The 17,486-nt window shown below is 40.9% G+C and overlaps 1 protein-coding gene across 1 annotated transcript in view; it reads right to left on the bottom strand.

Moving 5' to 3' along the window:
* Positions 1 to 347: 347 nt before the first annotated feature.
* Positions 348 to 17,486, bottom strand: part of LOC143739422 (transmembrane protein 272-like) — a 122,481-nt gene continuing 105,342 nt past the window's right edge. Inside the window, exons 2-5 of the mRNA XM_077231939.1 lie at positions 4,006 to 4,089; positions 3,679 to 3,729; positions 3,384 to 3,590; positions 348 to 1,084 (exon numbers count right to left, since the gene is read on the bottom strand). Of these exons, the coding sequence (XP_077088054.1) occupies positions 888 to 1,084; positions 3,384 to 3,590; positions 3,679 to 3,729; positions 4,006 to 4,069 (519 nt within the window). The 5' untranslated portion in view covers positions 4,070 to 4,089 and the 3' untranslated portion in view covers positions 348 to 887. The remainder of the gene's footprint in view (positions 1,085 to 3,383; positions 3,591 to 3,678; positions 3,730 to 4,005; positions 4,090 to 17,486) is intronic.

Genomic DNA, 17,486 nt, shown 5'->3' on the forward strand with positions numbered 1-17,486 from the left:
GTTATTTAGCCCTTGGTTCATTTTTGGCTGGAATTGTCTTAATTGTTGTATTGCCCTTGTTGTTTCGGTTTATTTTACTGTAGCGCTTTGGGTTTAAGAAAAGCACATTACAAATAAAATGTATTATTATTATTATATGAAAAAAAAATATTGTGATAATATTTTAGGCCATATTGCCCAGCCCCAAGCTCTATAGAAACCACAATTCATTTTATGAGTAGGTATGTACATTCGCTTATTGTTAAATTCCAGATCCCCATGTTGCAGTTTATTCTGCGATTAACCAGCTGACTGTGAGTTATCCTGTTTTTATACACAAGTATTTACCACAGAAAGGACATAAAATATCAATTTGAACTGATTTTTTATTATTATGCGAGAAAAAACGAAAGCAGCACAGTTATGAAGGAAACAGGGTGCCAGGGCCAACGTCAATTATACAGTTTATACATAGTACACAATTGTACACAGTCAGTGTACAAAAATATTTGTGCCAAATGCCACAGTAGACTAATCAAAATAAAGTATTCCAGAGAACAGTGTAATAATTAACAATACATAAATGAAAAATTGATAATGGGTCATATGATATTTTATATCAATTTATTAATCTTTTTTGTTTTTATTCAGTATTCCACAATATTCTCAAATGCAAAATCTGACACATGCCATTATAAAAGACAGTAAACCAGTCCAGTTATTAAACTTGCAATATTCCTTGTCAAAAAGCTTCTGGTGCCCAACAATACATTTATACACAAGAATTATATAGAGTAAGTGGCACAACATCAAATAAGGGCAAACAAATTAAAAAAAAAAAATTAGTCCACAAGTGTGTTATTATTATTATTAGAAATATTACTGTTGACTGTTGCTGGCCCTGTCCATCATACATCATCCACATTTCCACTCCTTCCACACAAACACAGGCAAAATAACATACAGCAACCTCCTAAGATGACGATGCCCAGCAATATGTAGACCAATGTGGTGGTCCAGAAAGCAAATAGGTACAGTGTCTTATTGCAGTAATTGGTGCTAATGTCGTAATTAGGCTGGTAAATAGAGTAGATCCATACATTACCTGTAGGGGAGACAAGGGTGAAGAGGGTGATATGAAGCACTTCACAGGGTAAATAATAAAATAAAAAAAAATGGAACTGGATAGTACTTTTGACAAATCTGTTTAATAAATGTGATATATAATGCGATCTTGTGATATAAATGTGATCATGTGATATATAAAGATATATATAGTATTTGACCCGAGTACCTTTGGTCTGCACTTAGTCTGCACTTTTCTGCACATTCCATGTTGAAATACCCTTGTGGCCAATAAAGCAGCTTTATTATACTTAAGAGTGGTCTCTCACCGAGCCTGCATTTATTTAAAGGGTAAATAAACACTAAAACAACTTTTTTTTAGTTAATGATCTATAAGAATGGAGCTTCATAAATGCTGTTCATTGATTCGAGTAAATTTTTTGATATTTGGGTTTAAAGTGTTTTAATTCTACAATATATGGTGTAAAAACGTCTGAGTGCTGCCCTCTTCAGGTTGAACGGTGGCTACTGCAGTTGAATTTTCCTATTGGAAGTTGTGGTACCCTCTGACATCAGAGCTAACCACTAACCACGCCCTAGCCTACAGAGAGATGCGTCTCAGGTGCACCCCCCCCCCTCAGGGGCACCATGATTTTTCGGTCTAGTATTCTGTAAGGTAATCACTGGTGGCAAGTTTGAAGTCATGTGCAGTATTTCATAGAAGACAAATGTGAACAAAATCAAATTATACAAAGACTTGGAACTATAAACCTAAACAAGAACAGAAAACTCACCAACTGAGGTTACAGGAAACAATACTAGACAAAGTAACCTGGCAAACATGAAGGCTTAAATAAAAGATGGACTAATGACTAAACAAGACACCTGTGAACATAATCAAGACAATTGCTGTGTCCCAATTCGCCTACTTATACCACGCCCTAAAAGTATGTACTCTTTTTGTGAAGAAAAAGTACATACTAGTGAGTGTGTAGCAAAAGAGTAGGCAAAATGTGGGACATACTACTTAGTCATCTTTTACGGACAGCTCTGTCGCTTAGTTACGTGCATCCTGTCACCGTAAACTGCCCTGTAAATCATCTTGTCACATTCAAAATTCTCCATTCAATCTAATTTAATTTCCTACTGTTTGGAGAGAGAAATGTTGTAGACTGTAGATCTGCCAGTCTTGGGGCTTTTAATGCTTCATGTGTTTGCAATTTGAATATAATGATGCATTTAAAAGATAATGGCTAAACGTATCTTTACAAAAGTTCACAATGCTGCTGCAGATGAAATCTAATATGGACAACATTGAAAATAAATTTTCATCAGGTTAGATACTGATAATTAATCACTAAAACCCCTTTTCTCTAAACCTCTCTACATAACCGCAGGACACGCACATCCTCCGTCTGTAGTTCTTTAACACTTTTTAATCGTGTTTGTAGTTCTAATCGAATCCTCGTCCAACATTTGTTTGCATTTATTAAATGTATTTATTGAATTTATAAAAGCATTTATTACATAGAAATCTTTTGTAACATTATAAATGTCTTTACTGTCACCTTTGATCAATTTAATGCATCCTTGATTAATAAAAGTTTTAATTTCTCTTTAAAAAAAAATCTTAGCACAAATATTTTAATGGTATCAAAATATATTATAATGATTTCTGATGGATCATGTGACACTGAATACTGGAGTAATGACTGCTGAATCAGATTTACCATCACAGGAATAAATTACATTTTTAAATATATTCAAATAAAAAAATTTTTTTTTACATTGTAATAATATTTCACAATATTACTGTTTTACTGTTTCTTATGTGAGCATAAGAAACTTCTTTCAAAAACATTAAAAGAAATAATGATTTCAAACTTTTGACAGGTACTGCATATTTTAAAGTTAGTTATATAAATTTTATACTAAATGTAATACAAACAGTTAGTATAATGTTCAAAACTGTAATTTCATCTACAAAATCAAACAAACATTATTAAAATTATGACATTTATGTGTATGTAAGCAGTAAAACTTAGTTGTAAAAAATGTGTGGAATTTTCAGTTTTTTATCAGTAAAAATATAGTAATAATAATAATAATACAAACAACAACAGAGCTATTCTTTATTGTGATTTCAGTCATAACAATATTTGGCAATCTCTAAAAAAAACTAATGATTTTTTATCATGTAATCAAAGCCAATATTCACTTGCATATAGTCTTGAATATTAACTCTTTTTTTGTACCCTGTACACTGGTTCAAAATAGAGTTGTAATAGCTACATAATCTGAATTTCACATCAAGTAAATAAAAAAACATTATATTTTACCAGCGATGAACCAGCAGAAGAGGAAAAGGGACACCAGTGAATTCCAGGCAGTGCAGAGACTACTCAGAGGAGTTTGAGTGCCATCTTCTGGCTCCTGAGTGCATGGAAGACAGGACAGCAGACCGAGGACCAATGCAAACACACCTGACACCAGCAGATAAATGGGAATATAGGGCTGCTTCGGACAGTCTTGCAGATGTATTGCACCTTCGAAAAAGAAGGGAGAGATGATATGCTTTTTTAAATACCCAAAATTAACTTATGTTTATAAAGACCTGGAATAATATATACATACCAATTGATACCTGAGCGATGGGCAGGACAGTCACAAAGAGTTTGGAGATTACTGTAAAACAATTAAATCAGTTAATTAAATAATTTTTTTTTACACATTTCTCAATTTTATAATAGTTACTCTATTTGTATCTATACTTGAACAAGGTTTAAGCATAATATTTGTGTTTGTATATCCTACAATGAATGCTTTAACAATTTAGCTATGTAGCTCCCTATAACTGTAAAAGCATTTTCAAAGGAGAATCACAATTAATAACATAGTTTAATGAAGCATCACATCATCATATTACACTCAGACACAGAACAACAGAGTAATTGGGAATACTTAGAACAGGTGTGCTGAGTTTGGGAGGCCTGCGAATATTCTGCAATAAGCTTCCGTCTTCCATCGTCTTTACTTCACTCTGGCCTGACAGAAAAATGAAAAAGAAAGATTAACAGAAATATATATATATATATATATATATATATATATATATATTTTATATATTTTGCAGTGGAAACTGGGGGTAGATTGACAAATGCGACAGTCTATGCACCATTCTTAAAAGAGCTGGATTTTGTGATGTAAAAAATGAAACTAGGATAAATCATATCCGAACTTGTGCATATCCTTTGAAATGCCACTAAAAAACCAAAGTGACGAGTAAAAAAAACTAAGTATTACAAATAAAAGACCATGCATATCTTTCATCACATGATCAAATAATCTAGACTTACCCAAAAAGTGCTTAACACAGTAGAACTAACAGTCATATGATTAGCAGATCATTACAAACCAATCACCAGATCAGTATAACCACAGTGAAGAAGACTTGAGTGACATTGATTTTTACTCAACTGTATGTATTTATGTACATGTATCTTTGGGTTCAGAGAGTCTCTTTTGGTTGTTAAGACCAGTGAGGTCCCGGCCGTCAATAAAACGTCTCAGGTTACGACTGTAACCTATGTTCCCTGAGAACAGGGAACGAGACAATACGTCAACGACGTTATGGGGAACGCCTCAGGCGTGACAGGTGTCTGAAATCACTATCAAATCACGTCAATCATATTGACCGGCGACAGCCCGTGAATCATTAGCGTGAATGATTAACGTGCGACCTGGAAGTATAAAAGGGCGCCTTGGAAACATGACAAATCACCTTATCGTCTGAAGGGACTGTACGGTAGGCAAGCCCCGAGGCATGGCAGGGAGACGTATTGTCTCGTTCCCTGTTCTCAGGGAACATAGGTTACAGTCGTAACCTGAGACGTTCCCTTTCGAAGGGAACTCAACAATACGTCAACGACGTTATGGGGAACGATATACCAACGCCGCCATGCTAAGGGGAGTGCATGCCAAGTGGCAGTGAGAACTGTCAGAACCAGCAACTTCAAATGAAACGCTAGAACCACTCACCCTCAGGTCACACTGGGCTGTCAGTGACAGCATTCCCTACGGTCATAGCCCAAGCTACAGCCTCACAGAAAAACCTTCATAAACATGGTTAAATGAAAGGTCTACCAGGGCCGGCTCCGGGCCTGGAACCTCAGCTTCCAATTAGAAGGGGTCCCTTCTAGGGAATGTGGCTAGGGAACCCAAGGGAACCCCAGCCAGTCACTATTCAGGGGAACGTACTCACCCCGAAATGCCACCAGGACGGCCTGACCTGGCGCCAGTACATAGACACTTAGTCTGGCCAAATCCTGTCTGTCTGAAGACAGAGCCTCTGGACAAATGCCTTAAGTAAGGCATCCAACCCGAGGGACTGCGAAGCTGGCAGAGAACCACTCGGCCCGGATCTCAGAGACGGGATATCCCGGAGAGTATGACTCAGCATAGTGCTTTTCAACCCTTGCTAGCGAGGGGAGTTCTCTACTCGATCCATGGATCAACCCAGTGTCTGTGTTTCAAAACACTGAGGAGGCCTGTGAAGGCCTAAGGGCTGATCTAACTGGGAGGCCTCACGAGAGGCCTACGACCGTCTGACCAGACTCAGGAAGCCGCATGCTCATAGAGACCCTCGGTGAGGGGAGCACAAGGTCTGCCTGGTAGGCAAACCAGGCTGTAGGCAGAAAAGGTTCCGGGAGGGAACCAATAGCAGAGAATGAACACTTTAGCGAGCCAGGGCGCAAGCTCGCCTTCAGCAGCTGCCTATTAAGGCTAGCTGAAACTGATAGCAAGGTACCACTAGCTTCATAAACCCAGCACCACTAGGGAACGTTACAGGGAGGCCCGGAGAGGCCTACTACCTGATAGCCAACGTAAGTGGGAATTCACCTTCAGGGAGGCCCGTGAGGCCTACTACCTGATAACCACAGTATGTGGGGTGCTCACCTTGAGGGAGGCCCAGAGAGGCCTACTACCTGATAACCACAGTATGTGAGATGCTCACCTTCAGAGAGGCCAAGAGAGGCCTACTACCTGATAACCACAGTACGTGGGAACTCACCTTCAGGGAGGCCCGGTGAGGCCTGCTACCTTACAACCACAGTATGTGGGGAGCTCACCTTCAGGGAGGCCTGGTGAGGCCTACTACCTGGTAACCACTATCTGTGGGAACTCACCTTCAGGGAGGCCTGGTGAGGCCTACTACCTGACCGTTCTCATTCAAGGAGGCCTGGAGGAGCCTACTACCTGATAATCACAGCATGTGGGAACTCACCTTCAGGGAGGCCTGGTGAGGCCTACTACCTGACAGCCACAATATTTGGGAGCTCACATTCAGGGAGGCCCAGAGAGGCCTACTACCTGATAGCCAACGTAAGTGGGAATTCGCCTTCAGGGTGGCCTGGTGAGGCCTACTAACTGATAACCATCTTAAGTGGGAATTCACCTACAGGGAGGCCTGAGTGGCCTACTACCTGATAACCACTGGTAGCTTTGAGCCCTGAGTCAGGGTGATAGTATAAGGTGGCCTGCTAAGGCCAGTCAGCTGGGGACTCGCCTATCAGGGAGGCCTGGTCGGGCCTACTAGCTAATAGCAAGTCATATTCTGCTACCTAATGGCGCAGCCTTCGTTGGCAGAAAAACTGTTTACACAGCGCCTACAGCATCCTGGTGCCTAATCACATTGCCCATGGCAGTGTACTCCGCAAGAAAGCTAGCACCCTTAAAACAAGGGGAGTACAACATACGCCACTCTGCCTCAACGGAGGCCCCAGTTAGTCAGGGGCCTACCATCTATGCATGGGCGTCAGCTCAGGGCAATGCTCTGGCTTCAGGGGAGCGTACTTCGACCAAAGAAGAAGTGAAGCTTACTTCATACTCGACCCGAGCCATAGTGGTGCGAGGTAGGATAAAACAGAACTGGGAGTGAAGTGCTCAGACCTACCCTGTATCACAGGGGAATACTCACACCTCACCCTGAGGTTACCAGGGTGCGGGCCTGCCAGCGGCTCTAGGGGTGACAGAAATGTATCTGTGCCCAACCTAGGGGAGTGGGGCTTGAATGAAAGCCAACCACCTACAACCTAGCGCTCGAGCAGTAGCTCAGCGAGGTGAGTGAAGCCTAAACTGGCGGCCTAAATCCGTAGGCCAGTTCTGCATGGCAGGGTCGGGCAGGAAACCCAGTCTTCCTCGTGAAGCGAAAGACGGCCTAACCCTGCTCAATAAAGACATATATACCACGGAGGCCTGTTTGAGGCCTACCATGTCCTTACAAACCATCCTCTGCACCACGCTGCATTACTCTAGTCACCCCAGAATGCAGAGAAGGGGGCGGGCCTTGGCCTAACGACTCCCACGGGAGGAGGCTGTTTATACAGGGATGCTAGAAACCAACATTCACAAAGTGAAGGGTCAGAGGAAGAAATGCTAAATTTTTTAGCAGAGCGCCTCTTTTATCCCTGGCACAGCCTAGGCCAACTACAGAGGTGGCCCTGGTGAGGGCCAGCCTGCAAGCATAGATCAATCTGAGGGCTCGGAGGAGCCACAGCCTTACTAAAGAATATAGTCTGTATTATTCCATACAAAGGGCTGCAGAATCGCTCAGCCTAATGAAACCCAAACAGAGCCCAAGGGGCGAAATACTCAGGAAGAAGTCAACGGACCCGTGGGCCGGACATAAGATCTATCTGAAGCTCTAGCTTCAGTCAACACTCTAAGTAAAAAATTCTAAGAGAGAGACCAACTACTCTACCCTGAGGTGGCTAACAGCCCGAAGGCTAACATAGTTATCGTTCTGGCCACCTAACGGGGAACTTCAGGGCCCTAATGATCCAGGAAACTTCTCTTACCTTATTACCTTGACATGACCCCATAGCTCTATACAGGGAACGAGGTCTGTAGAGAGATACATCTCGGAATTTTAATTCACAAAAAAATACTCTTAAAAGACCAGTCAGCTCACCTGCGGCGTGCGGAGTGAAGACTCGCCAGATAGTTCTTTATGACCCTGGGGTCCACCACTTTACATGCCTGAAAGAGGCGTTTCTACTAGCCAAGCCTAGGCGGGCCATTGGAACATCGTTCTTATCATAGGCCCAGCCCCAGGCCTGATGTAATGAACGTCTGGGGAGTCAGAAGAGAGGAGAGGGCTGGATTTCTTTTTAATGAAGCCCTCCGGGGAGATTATCCATCAGCGACACTGTGTGCGCTTGTGCTGGATAACCTCCCTCAGATCCCTCTTCTTGCGGGAGTCATGCCTCTTCTGCGCCCTGTTCCTCCACGGAGGGGGCGCACGAGAGGCGACACTGGCTCTCTGGCCCTGTCTACGGTCCTCGGACCGTGAAGGGCCAGGCCCTCCCGCCTGCCTGGGTGTGGAACCGGATCTCAGCGGTATGCAGGATCCTGCAGCAGGTCGGCCTGGTATGCCTGCAGCACCGCCATAGTGTGCAGGGAAGCACCAGCCTGAACCGCTGTCGTGTATGCTCTGCCATTCAAACGTGCTGTTGACTTTAGCGGTTTGGATGGCAGGGTTGGAGCTCTCAGTGTCGACGCCTGCCCAGACACGAGATAGTTCGCAAACGAATCGTCAAATGGGCGGCATCGACACATACCCATGCTCTGCGATCCCCTCAACATCAGCGAAATTAACCCGCTGATGTCGGTGAATACGGGCAGAGTATGGGCTCTTCCATGCCCTCTCGATCTCCGTGTGAAGATCAGGAAGGAATGGAAGGCTCACCTGAGCTGGTGGTGTATGGCAGGGGAGAAACCGATCGCCAAGCCTACCGCGAGCGGTCTCTCCTCTAGCGCGTCGCCATGGCAGCTACAGCCTGTTGGCGGCGCGCTCCACAACATCCACCAGGTCTGCATACACGGGGCAGGGTGGCTGAGAGGGTTCAGGATCTACCTGATTATAAACCTCCTCAGCCATCTCCTGCACCTCCTGAAGAGCAGCAACTGCAGGAAACCATTGGTGCCTGCAGTTCGCCCTCGTCAGCCGTCGAATCATTTGAGAGGTTTACAGGACTCTCAAGATGATCGATGAGCTCTATCTGGAAGCCCATGATGCAAGTCGCCGCTCTGCCTCGGCACGAGCGGGACCACGCGGACCAGACGTTGAACCCCCTTCACTCGAGAAGAGGGCCAGACGAGAGCGGAGCGTTTTAAGAGAAAAACGCTCACAGTTCACACAGAGGATTCCCTCGAGAACCTCTCGTGCGCGCTCTTCTCCCAGGCAGGAAAAAACACACTCGTGTGCTGTACATTTCATTTTCTTACCGTTTCATTGAGTAGCGTTTTCAAACAGACAGTCCCTGAAGACGATGAGATGATTTGTCATGTTTGCAAGGCGCCCTTTTATACTTCCAGGTCGCACGTTAATCATTCACGCTAATGATTCACGGGCTGTCGCCGGTCAATATGATTGACGTGATTTGATAGTGATTTCAGACACCTGTCACGCTTGAGGCGTGACAGCTAAGTGGGTACCGTATTTTCCGGACTATAAGTCACACTTTTTTTCATACCTTGGCTGGTCCTGCGACTTATAGTCAGGTGCGACTTATATATCAAAATTACCAAGATTTACTCGTCACAGGATCGCTGACGGCCCCAGATTATTATTTGCGAGTTTTTGATGTATTTGTGGTATGACGTGAATGCATCATTTGCCGAAATTGGGGGTGACATTACCGTCTACAGCCAAGAGAGAGCGCTCTAAGCGCTCTAGACTGCAGCTAGTTTTACCGCTGAAAAAATCTCTCTTCAGTGATGTGGAATAAGATCGCGGGAGCTTGGTGAAATTGCTTTACCGATAACTGTTGGACTCGCTGTCTTATGTTTTTTTTTTTATTTGATCCTAGTCAGCCTCTCAGGTATGTTCTTAATGCTATTGTGTAGCTAACTGTTGATGTGTTACGTTAACAACATACCGGACACATATTCAGCCTGTTGTTCTTTGTGCTATTGTGTAGCTGAATAACTTAAATGCCTTCTGTTATAATGAATTAAAGTCTGTTTAAATAACTTTTTCTTGGTCTTGGATTTTGTTAAATAAATTTCTAAATAAATGCGACTTATAGTCCAGTGCGACTTATATATGTTTTTTTCCTCATGACGCATTTTTGGGCTGATGCGACTTATACTCCGGAGCGACTTATAGTCCGGAAAATACGGTAGATGCTAAAGAACAGGTGCTCACAGGTGGTTTTAAAAAAAGTGATAATAGCTTCTTGACAGGGCGCCGTCACCATACTTCTGGGAATTACCTCGAAGTATTGTATTGTATGTATTCAGGAAGGTAATTACCCCGAGATACCAAAGGATTATATTGTATTATATTCAGGATGGGATTTACCCCAAAGGTACTATTGTATAATGTAGTATTGTATTGGTACTGTAGTATTATATTACATTACGATCGATTGATCCTGTCTGCCTTGCTGCTGGCTTGTGTCTGTAAGCTCTGTATAGCTTTCTGTTTTGAATCTCTATTTACTATCATTCCTTGCTGTTCTTATTTGCTAAATTTAACTTATTCATCAACATATTATATATTGTCTAATATTGCCCATCACATTAATCTGACATCACTAGCTTTTATCTAAATCGTTATCGCTAGTGTAAGATTGGAAAAACTGGAAGAACTGGAAGATAGCGCAATTCTCTGGGAGAACAAACCAAATTAACATTTGAATTTCTCTCTTGTGCACCATTCGAGATGGAAGTCTCATTTAAGCAATCCTAATCTACATCTTTTTCTCTTGACCCCCCATTCCCCCGTTCCCTCTTCCTATTCCTATTCCTATCATGCTGAGATCACCTGAAATTCACCCAAGAATCTATATAGTTTAATGTGAATAATTATCATACAGTATCACATGTTTGATATAATTTGAAATGTCTCAGGCCCCATCCACACTACTACGTTTTAGTTTAGAAACGGAGACCTTTTGCTACGTTTGCACCTCCCGTCCACACTAAAACGGCAAAAACGAAGACCTAAAACGGAGAAGTTTAGAAACGTTGCCGACCCCGTTTTGCGTTTTGAATCTCAGGAGGGCGTTTTAGTGAAGACGGGTCAAAACGGAGGACTTTAGAAACAATGACGCAGAGGCTAACGCTCGGCTCTCTGATTGGGTGTCATACAACGGAAGAAAACGTACAACAACAGCCTGGACTACCAGTTACGTTAGTGAAAGTAAATTCTGCATTTTACAATGCTATAACTGCCTACATGCGCCGGAGGCTAGCTATTATTCGAGCGCTCTGTGACCGTTCCCGTGTGCAGCGGCAGAATCAACCGTACATGGAGCGTCGGTTTTGGGTTAAGCCGGGAAGAACCAGCGCATGGTGGGATAATTTTATCAATGAAGTTGTAGTTCCTGAAGAATGGTGCGAAAACTTTTGAATGTCCAGATCGGCACTTATCAACCTCAGCGAAATCTGAGGAATAGTCAATCTGATTCCTGTTTACACCGGCATGCGCATGCTCAGTGTAGGTGAATGGTGACATGATCCGCGTTTTCAGTCGTTTTAATGTGGACGGAGATCAGTTCTAATACGCAGCTAAAACGCTGGTGTGGATGGAGATCGTACTCGTTTTAATTCTCCTTTTCTAAACTAAAACGCAGTAGTATGGATGGGGCCTCAGTGCGACTAGTACAAAGGTGTCATTCTCAAAGAGGTAAACCAAAAGGTAATAAGGTATTTAAGAGTTTAGAAATAATTCACACACATAGGAGGGTGTGTCTTCCAGGCAAATGGTCTCATGCTCTCAGAAGGCGTAAACCCAAACAAATTCCCATTGTTAGCAAATGGTTCCATGTAAATCAACTTCTGCCCCCAGTGAGTCTGGGACGGTGATTAATTTGAATTCCCACTGTGAACTCATGTTTACATTTGAAATGAGGTCTGTCTATATAATGAAATGAAACGAGAGGCCGGCACGTTTTCTGTAACTAGATTAGCCCGTGATGCGAAGTGCACCAAAACACTTCGCATCATGTAGCATCATTTTAAAATGTCAAGGTATTGCATCTTCTTTCTTTATTCTAGAGCATTTGATGTTTGTATCTATTATCTTTGAACTGATTATGCAGGCGTGATACATTTACCTGACATAATAAGTTATAAAAATTTGATTTTATTCTAATCGAATGAAGAGATGAAGGTCTCTGCGTGTTACTGTCTTTCCTTTTCCGCAACATTCAAGATTAAATGGAATACATTTTTTCATATGTATTGACTCGTTATTTCATCTGACTCCATAAATGAAAAGTGTTTTAATGACATCTGGGCATCAATAAAAGTGAGCGAATGTTTGATTATTCTTATTTTAACTCTTCAATTGTGTTTTACCCGCTCAGATTAGGAAGCTATATCACTTAGAGGTCTTTGCGTCTTCCGCAGGTCTCACAACACAAGCTCGCCAGTTTTGTTCATCAAACAGAGGTAATTGGCTAATATCCGATAATATATCCGACAAATCCGATAATCTACTTGGGAAAACAATCTTTGAGTAAGTCAGAATAAAATTAAATGTTTACAATTTACTGACCAGGTAATAGAGAAATAATTCAAAATCCAATTCATACAATAAAATCATCAGTCAATCAAATACAATAACAACAATTCGGGAAGAGAAGAATTAAATAAATATTTACCTGGCAACGAAATACTACACAGCGATCGTGTGGGAAATCTTGTTACAGATTCCCTGAACCTCTATGCCCATTTTCCTTATAAACCCAGATAATTCAATTTGCTAACCAAATGGTGGTGTCTGTCATTATAATTAGATTTTGGCCCTAGCAAGGGGCTCACAACTGTGAGATAAGGGAACACCTTTAAGGGACACATCATTTTTCTCATATTTTGTAACTTCTTTTAGATTTTCATTATGGTTGGGAGAATGAGACTATTTTACCAGGCGCACTGAGACACTTTAAATCATACCAAACATGTATAGTTACTTTTTTGTACACACTTAACATTTCATGGGTTTTCAGTGAGTTTCAGGTGAGGAAGAGAAGGCGGGAGAAGGGGGAGATTGTCAAAGTGAGGTGTGAGTTGCATTGTGTGCTGCGTCTTGGATGTTGCTGTTGCATAATTATGCAAGGGAGGATACAAATGTTAACCCTCTCAGGTCTAAGGGTTTTTTGGGGTCCTTGAGGTGTTCTGACATGCTCTGACATTTGTGCTTTTTTCAGTTATTTATAAACATGTTAATGGCAAAGGTGTAAATTCACTCTATATAGCACAAACGGGGCTACCGTAATATGTGAGCAACATGTATGTACATGTTTGTATTTTTGAGAGAATATTGCTTATGCATGGATATTGAAAAAACTAAAACTTAAAGTGTCTGAAATAAGGCCACAAAAGACATACTAACTATGTGTCCACAGGACTTTTGACTAATGAGTGTTGTTGCCTAGAATTTTTGCTTCAAAATGATCTGAAAATCATCCTGCCTAATCATTTACACAAAACAATGTATTGATTTAAATTTTATAAGACACCTTTTGTTTGGAAAGGCAATATGCGTGGAGGCGTGTTCACACCTGAGAAGACAAAGGCCGGATAATGTGCCGCATAATGAGCTGCATATTAATTAGCCCTTTCACACATGGTGTGTCACAGGGTCCCAAAGAATGCAAGGACAAAAGAAATGATCTATATATACATATTTTACAATTAGAAATTGTAACCAATTACAAATAGGTTACAATTACAACAACAATTACAATTTTAACAATATTTCAAGTGTATTGCTTTGTAAAAAGTATACATTTTATCATGCGTATTAAAAAAGGTAAGGATTCATTAGTTTGAATATTGGAACAAACACTATAATAACATCTTAGTTGATAATTCAATATAGGCTACCTACTTTATTTTTGACAAAACATCATACTATAGTATATTTAACTATGAGCAGAAATTGGTGAACAAAAGCTTACCTATTTAATGTGACAGTAGTCTTTTTTTACAGTCAAAACTTTATAATCTATCCAAAACTAATCACAAAATCTTGTCTAAACATTCATATTTAGTCTGTAACATACTGTGTATGATATATTAGTATATACATGTGAATTTTCAGCTTGTTGCTTATACCGACATTTTATTTCAACATATTTCAGTATATTTTTACTCATCTTAGTAGGCTATAGCAATATAGTTTGGATGTGTTCATGTAAACATAACGTTTACTAATGTAGGTGCGAGAGTGAATGAACGGCACAGACACGCGCTGTATAACTGTAGTAAACAAAGCGCGCGCGCGCCTGTGCCGTTCATTCATCATTTAGCCTACACACAGACACGCAATTCATATTTAAACAGTCTTTTTGCGGTTTACAGTCAGACACTATTCAATATCGCGATTAGAACAAAGCACTTAAGAATAAATGACTTACTACGTCAGCTGGATCCGTTGCTCCTCGAAATGAAACTACCACTTCTGGTACATTTTCCAGGGTTATTAGATAGTATTATTCCTCACACCGAAAGGATACGCTGTGTACACAGCTGTACAAGATACTTACTAAACACGATGTGTTTTATAATCCAGCTGATGTGGGCGTTTACATGTTTGAATGGCTTGCCTTAGATCATTTGCGTTTCAATACCGCGCGCTCTCCGTGGGCGTGGCACATTAACGCGTAATGAGGTATAATGAGCTGGAAAGAAAAATACTGACATCTCTCTCTTTTCATACAGATTACATAAACTGAGAATATTTGTTTTTTATATAAATTAATTCATTTAAAAGAAGAGAGTTCAAGCTTCATTATGGAAAAACACTCGTGCCTGTATGACAAGTATTCGCTGAATTACAGTTAATTTTCGGACGCGTTTCAGAATGGACTTAAAGGTATTGTAGGTAGAAATCCCCAAAAATACTTTTTTCCAATTTTTTTCAAACTGTCTTTATATATCAATGCATAATTAAAATGTAAGTACTCTGGAAAATAAATTATAAAAATCGAGTGTCTGTAGTTCTCTCAGGACTGTAATAAACACAGCTCATTATTCCATTCGGGACGAAAGAAATGATTGGCTGGGGCGACTGTCACTCTCCCTCGCTACCATGGATACCACCTCTGCTGATACAGGAGGAGCCCAAATGCGCGCACCCGTTTGAAAAGGAACGGAAGCTAGTAATAACAAACAATTATGGCAGAGAAAGAACAGTCACAATTCTCAGTAACGTTACCTGCATATAGAGGCAGCGAAGTCAAACGAGTTAAAAAAAGGAAGACAGTATTTGAAAAGGCTATGAACAAAAAGTCTTTGGATAAATAAAGAAATCATAAGAGAGTCGGCGTGGCTTTCCAGCGTCGGCTACTACTGAGTGATCTCAAGGGGCTGAAAAGTGACTCCATGATGGCTTTATTTCTGCTGGACAGGTAATCTTGCTGTTTTCATTTTGATGGCATTTATTTTTTCATGAAGCATGTATCACTAGCACACCTAACTACCTAATATTAGCTACCTAACGTTACGTAGCATAACTAACGGTACTGGCTTAGCTATGACAGTGTAACTTTGGTGTCGACTAGTATAACGTTACTGTTAGTGAGCCAGGGTTGAGACGATAAATAAGCAATAGGCCTATCTGCAGTCGAAAGCTGTTTTATTTAATTTCGCCGAATCTAACTTTAGGTTAAAAAGTTTAGGGGATCTATTTTTATACCTAGCTTTACCCTCTGCCTAAACTGTGTTCCTATTTTCACCGTGAACTCTACCTACTCCGTTTTTTCACGTTTGGTTTGTTGTTATATGCTCTACATATGTTTACATATGTCTTTATGTTGTATCTGTATGTGCTATACAATATATGTTGTGTGTGTGTGTGTGTGTTATATTATCTTGGGTCTGCAATGCAGTTGTGAGAAGGTGTTTGAGTGTATGTAATTCAGTTTATCTGTAAACAATCTTATGTTATGAATCTTACAAATTCACCTTCATCACAGTGTAACTGATAGTAACGGCAAACGTGTATCAATGAAGCTATTTATAGCTTTGCCTTATATTGAGTTTGATTCCGTTACGAGCTAGTAAAATATTTTAAACTTTACAAGTATCGTTATGCGAGCTGGATAGTGAGTACTAACAGCCATGTTAATTGTTTATATTCATACTGATAAAGTTAGTTATTTTATTACTTGTGATTCTGACATGATGTCACTACATCTGGTAAAGCTGGTAAACACGTCCGACTCTTCCAGCTGAGCGAATGGCCGGGATCGCGCGTTCATTTGTTTTGGGGGCGTGGCTTTGGAAGGAGCCGAGTAGGGAGGGAGTGGGAGTTAATGGAATAATGAGCTGTGTTTATTGTAGTCCTAAGAGGACTACAGACACTCGATTTTTATAATTTCTTTTCCAGAGTACTTACATTTTAATTATGCATTGATATATAAAGACAGTTTAAACAAATTTTGACAAAAAGTATTTTTGTGGATTTCTACCTACAATACCTTTAACTGACAGAGAGAAGGCAGAACGCGCATCATGTTTGTTTTTCTTTATTTGGCGAAAAGCACAACACTTTGTTTTTATTGTGAGTATCCACAAAAAAAATAGACACTTATCAGGATCTAATGATGTACAACACTTAATATGTAAGATCAAAATCAACAGAGTATTTTGAGTTTCTTTTGCACTGATAAGAAAAAAAGCGAGACTATCGCGCCGACCTCAGAGGGTTAATTCTCAGGAGAGCCTTTTGTTCTCTCGAGGGGTAGCCCAGACTTTCTGGCACCTGCCTTACACTAGCACAACAACACGCTAGTATCTCGCAAACCTGTTAACTTGCCATCCGTGCTTGCAGTCTTTTCTTTCTTTTGCGCCTTTTATGAGTCTATCAAACAACTAAGGTAAGTAGGATCACTCAACAAACACAGTGAGAAATGTCTTCTCCTGTTACTGTCACTTGCACTTCATGTCCCATGTATAGTATAGCTTAGGGGACTTATGTGAGACGTTTTAGTCACGGGACAAAACACCACTCTTCCGTTCCGATTACAACATTAAACAGGTTCTCCCCACTGAGAATCCTGTTGAATGTGCCCTAGTTATTGGCGATTCAATTACACGGAATGTGAAAATAGAGACACCAGCCAGTCACAACACCAGTCACATGTTTGCCGGTAGCTAGAGCACCTGACATCAAAACAAATTTAAAGGTGCTGGCTAATGCTAATCGTAAATTCTATTAGATTATTATTCACGTCGGCACAATTGATTTTCGACTTCGCCAGTCGAAGATCACCAAAATTAACGTTAAAGAGATGTGTGAATTCGTAAGTACGATGTCAGGCACTGTAATTTGCTCTGGCATCCTTCCTGTTCGCAGGAGTGATGAGATACTTAGTAGACTGTCCTCACTCAATGGCTGGCTATCTACGTGGTGTCCACAAAATAAT

The sequence above is a fragment of the Siphateles boraxobius genome, unplaced genomic scaffold (assembly GCF_051911475.1).
Source record: "Siphateles boraxobius isolate OS27281-9 unplaced genomic scaffold, OSU_SipBor_1 16, whole genome shotgun sequence".
NCBI lineage: Eukaryota > Metazoa > Chordata > Actinopteri > Cypriniformes > Leuciscidae > Siphateles > Siphateles boraxobius.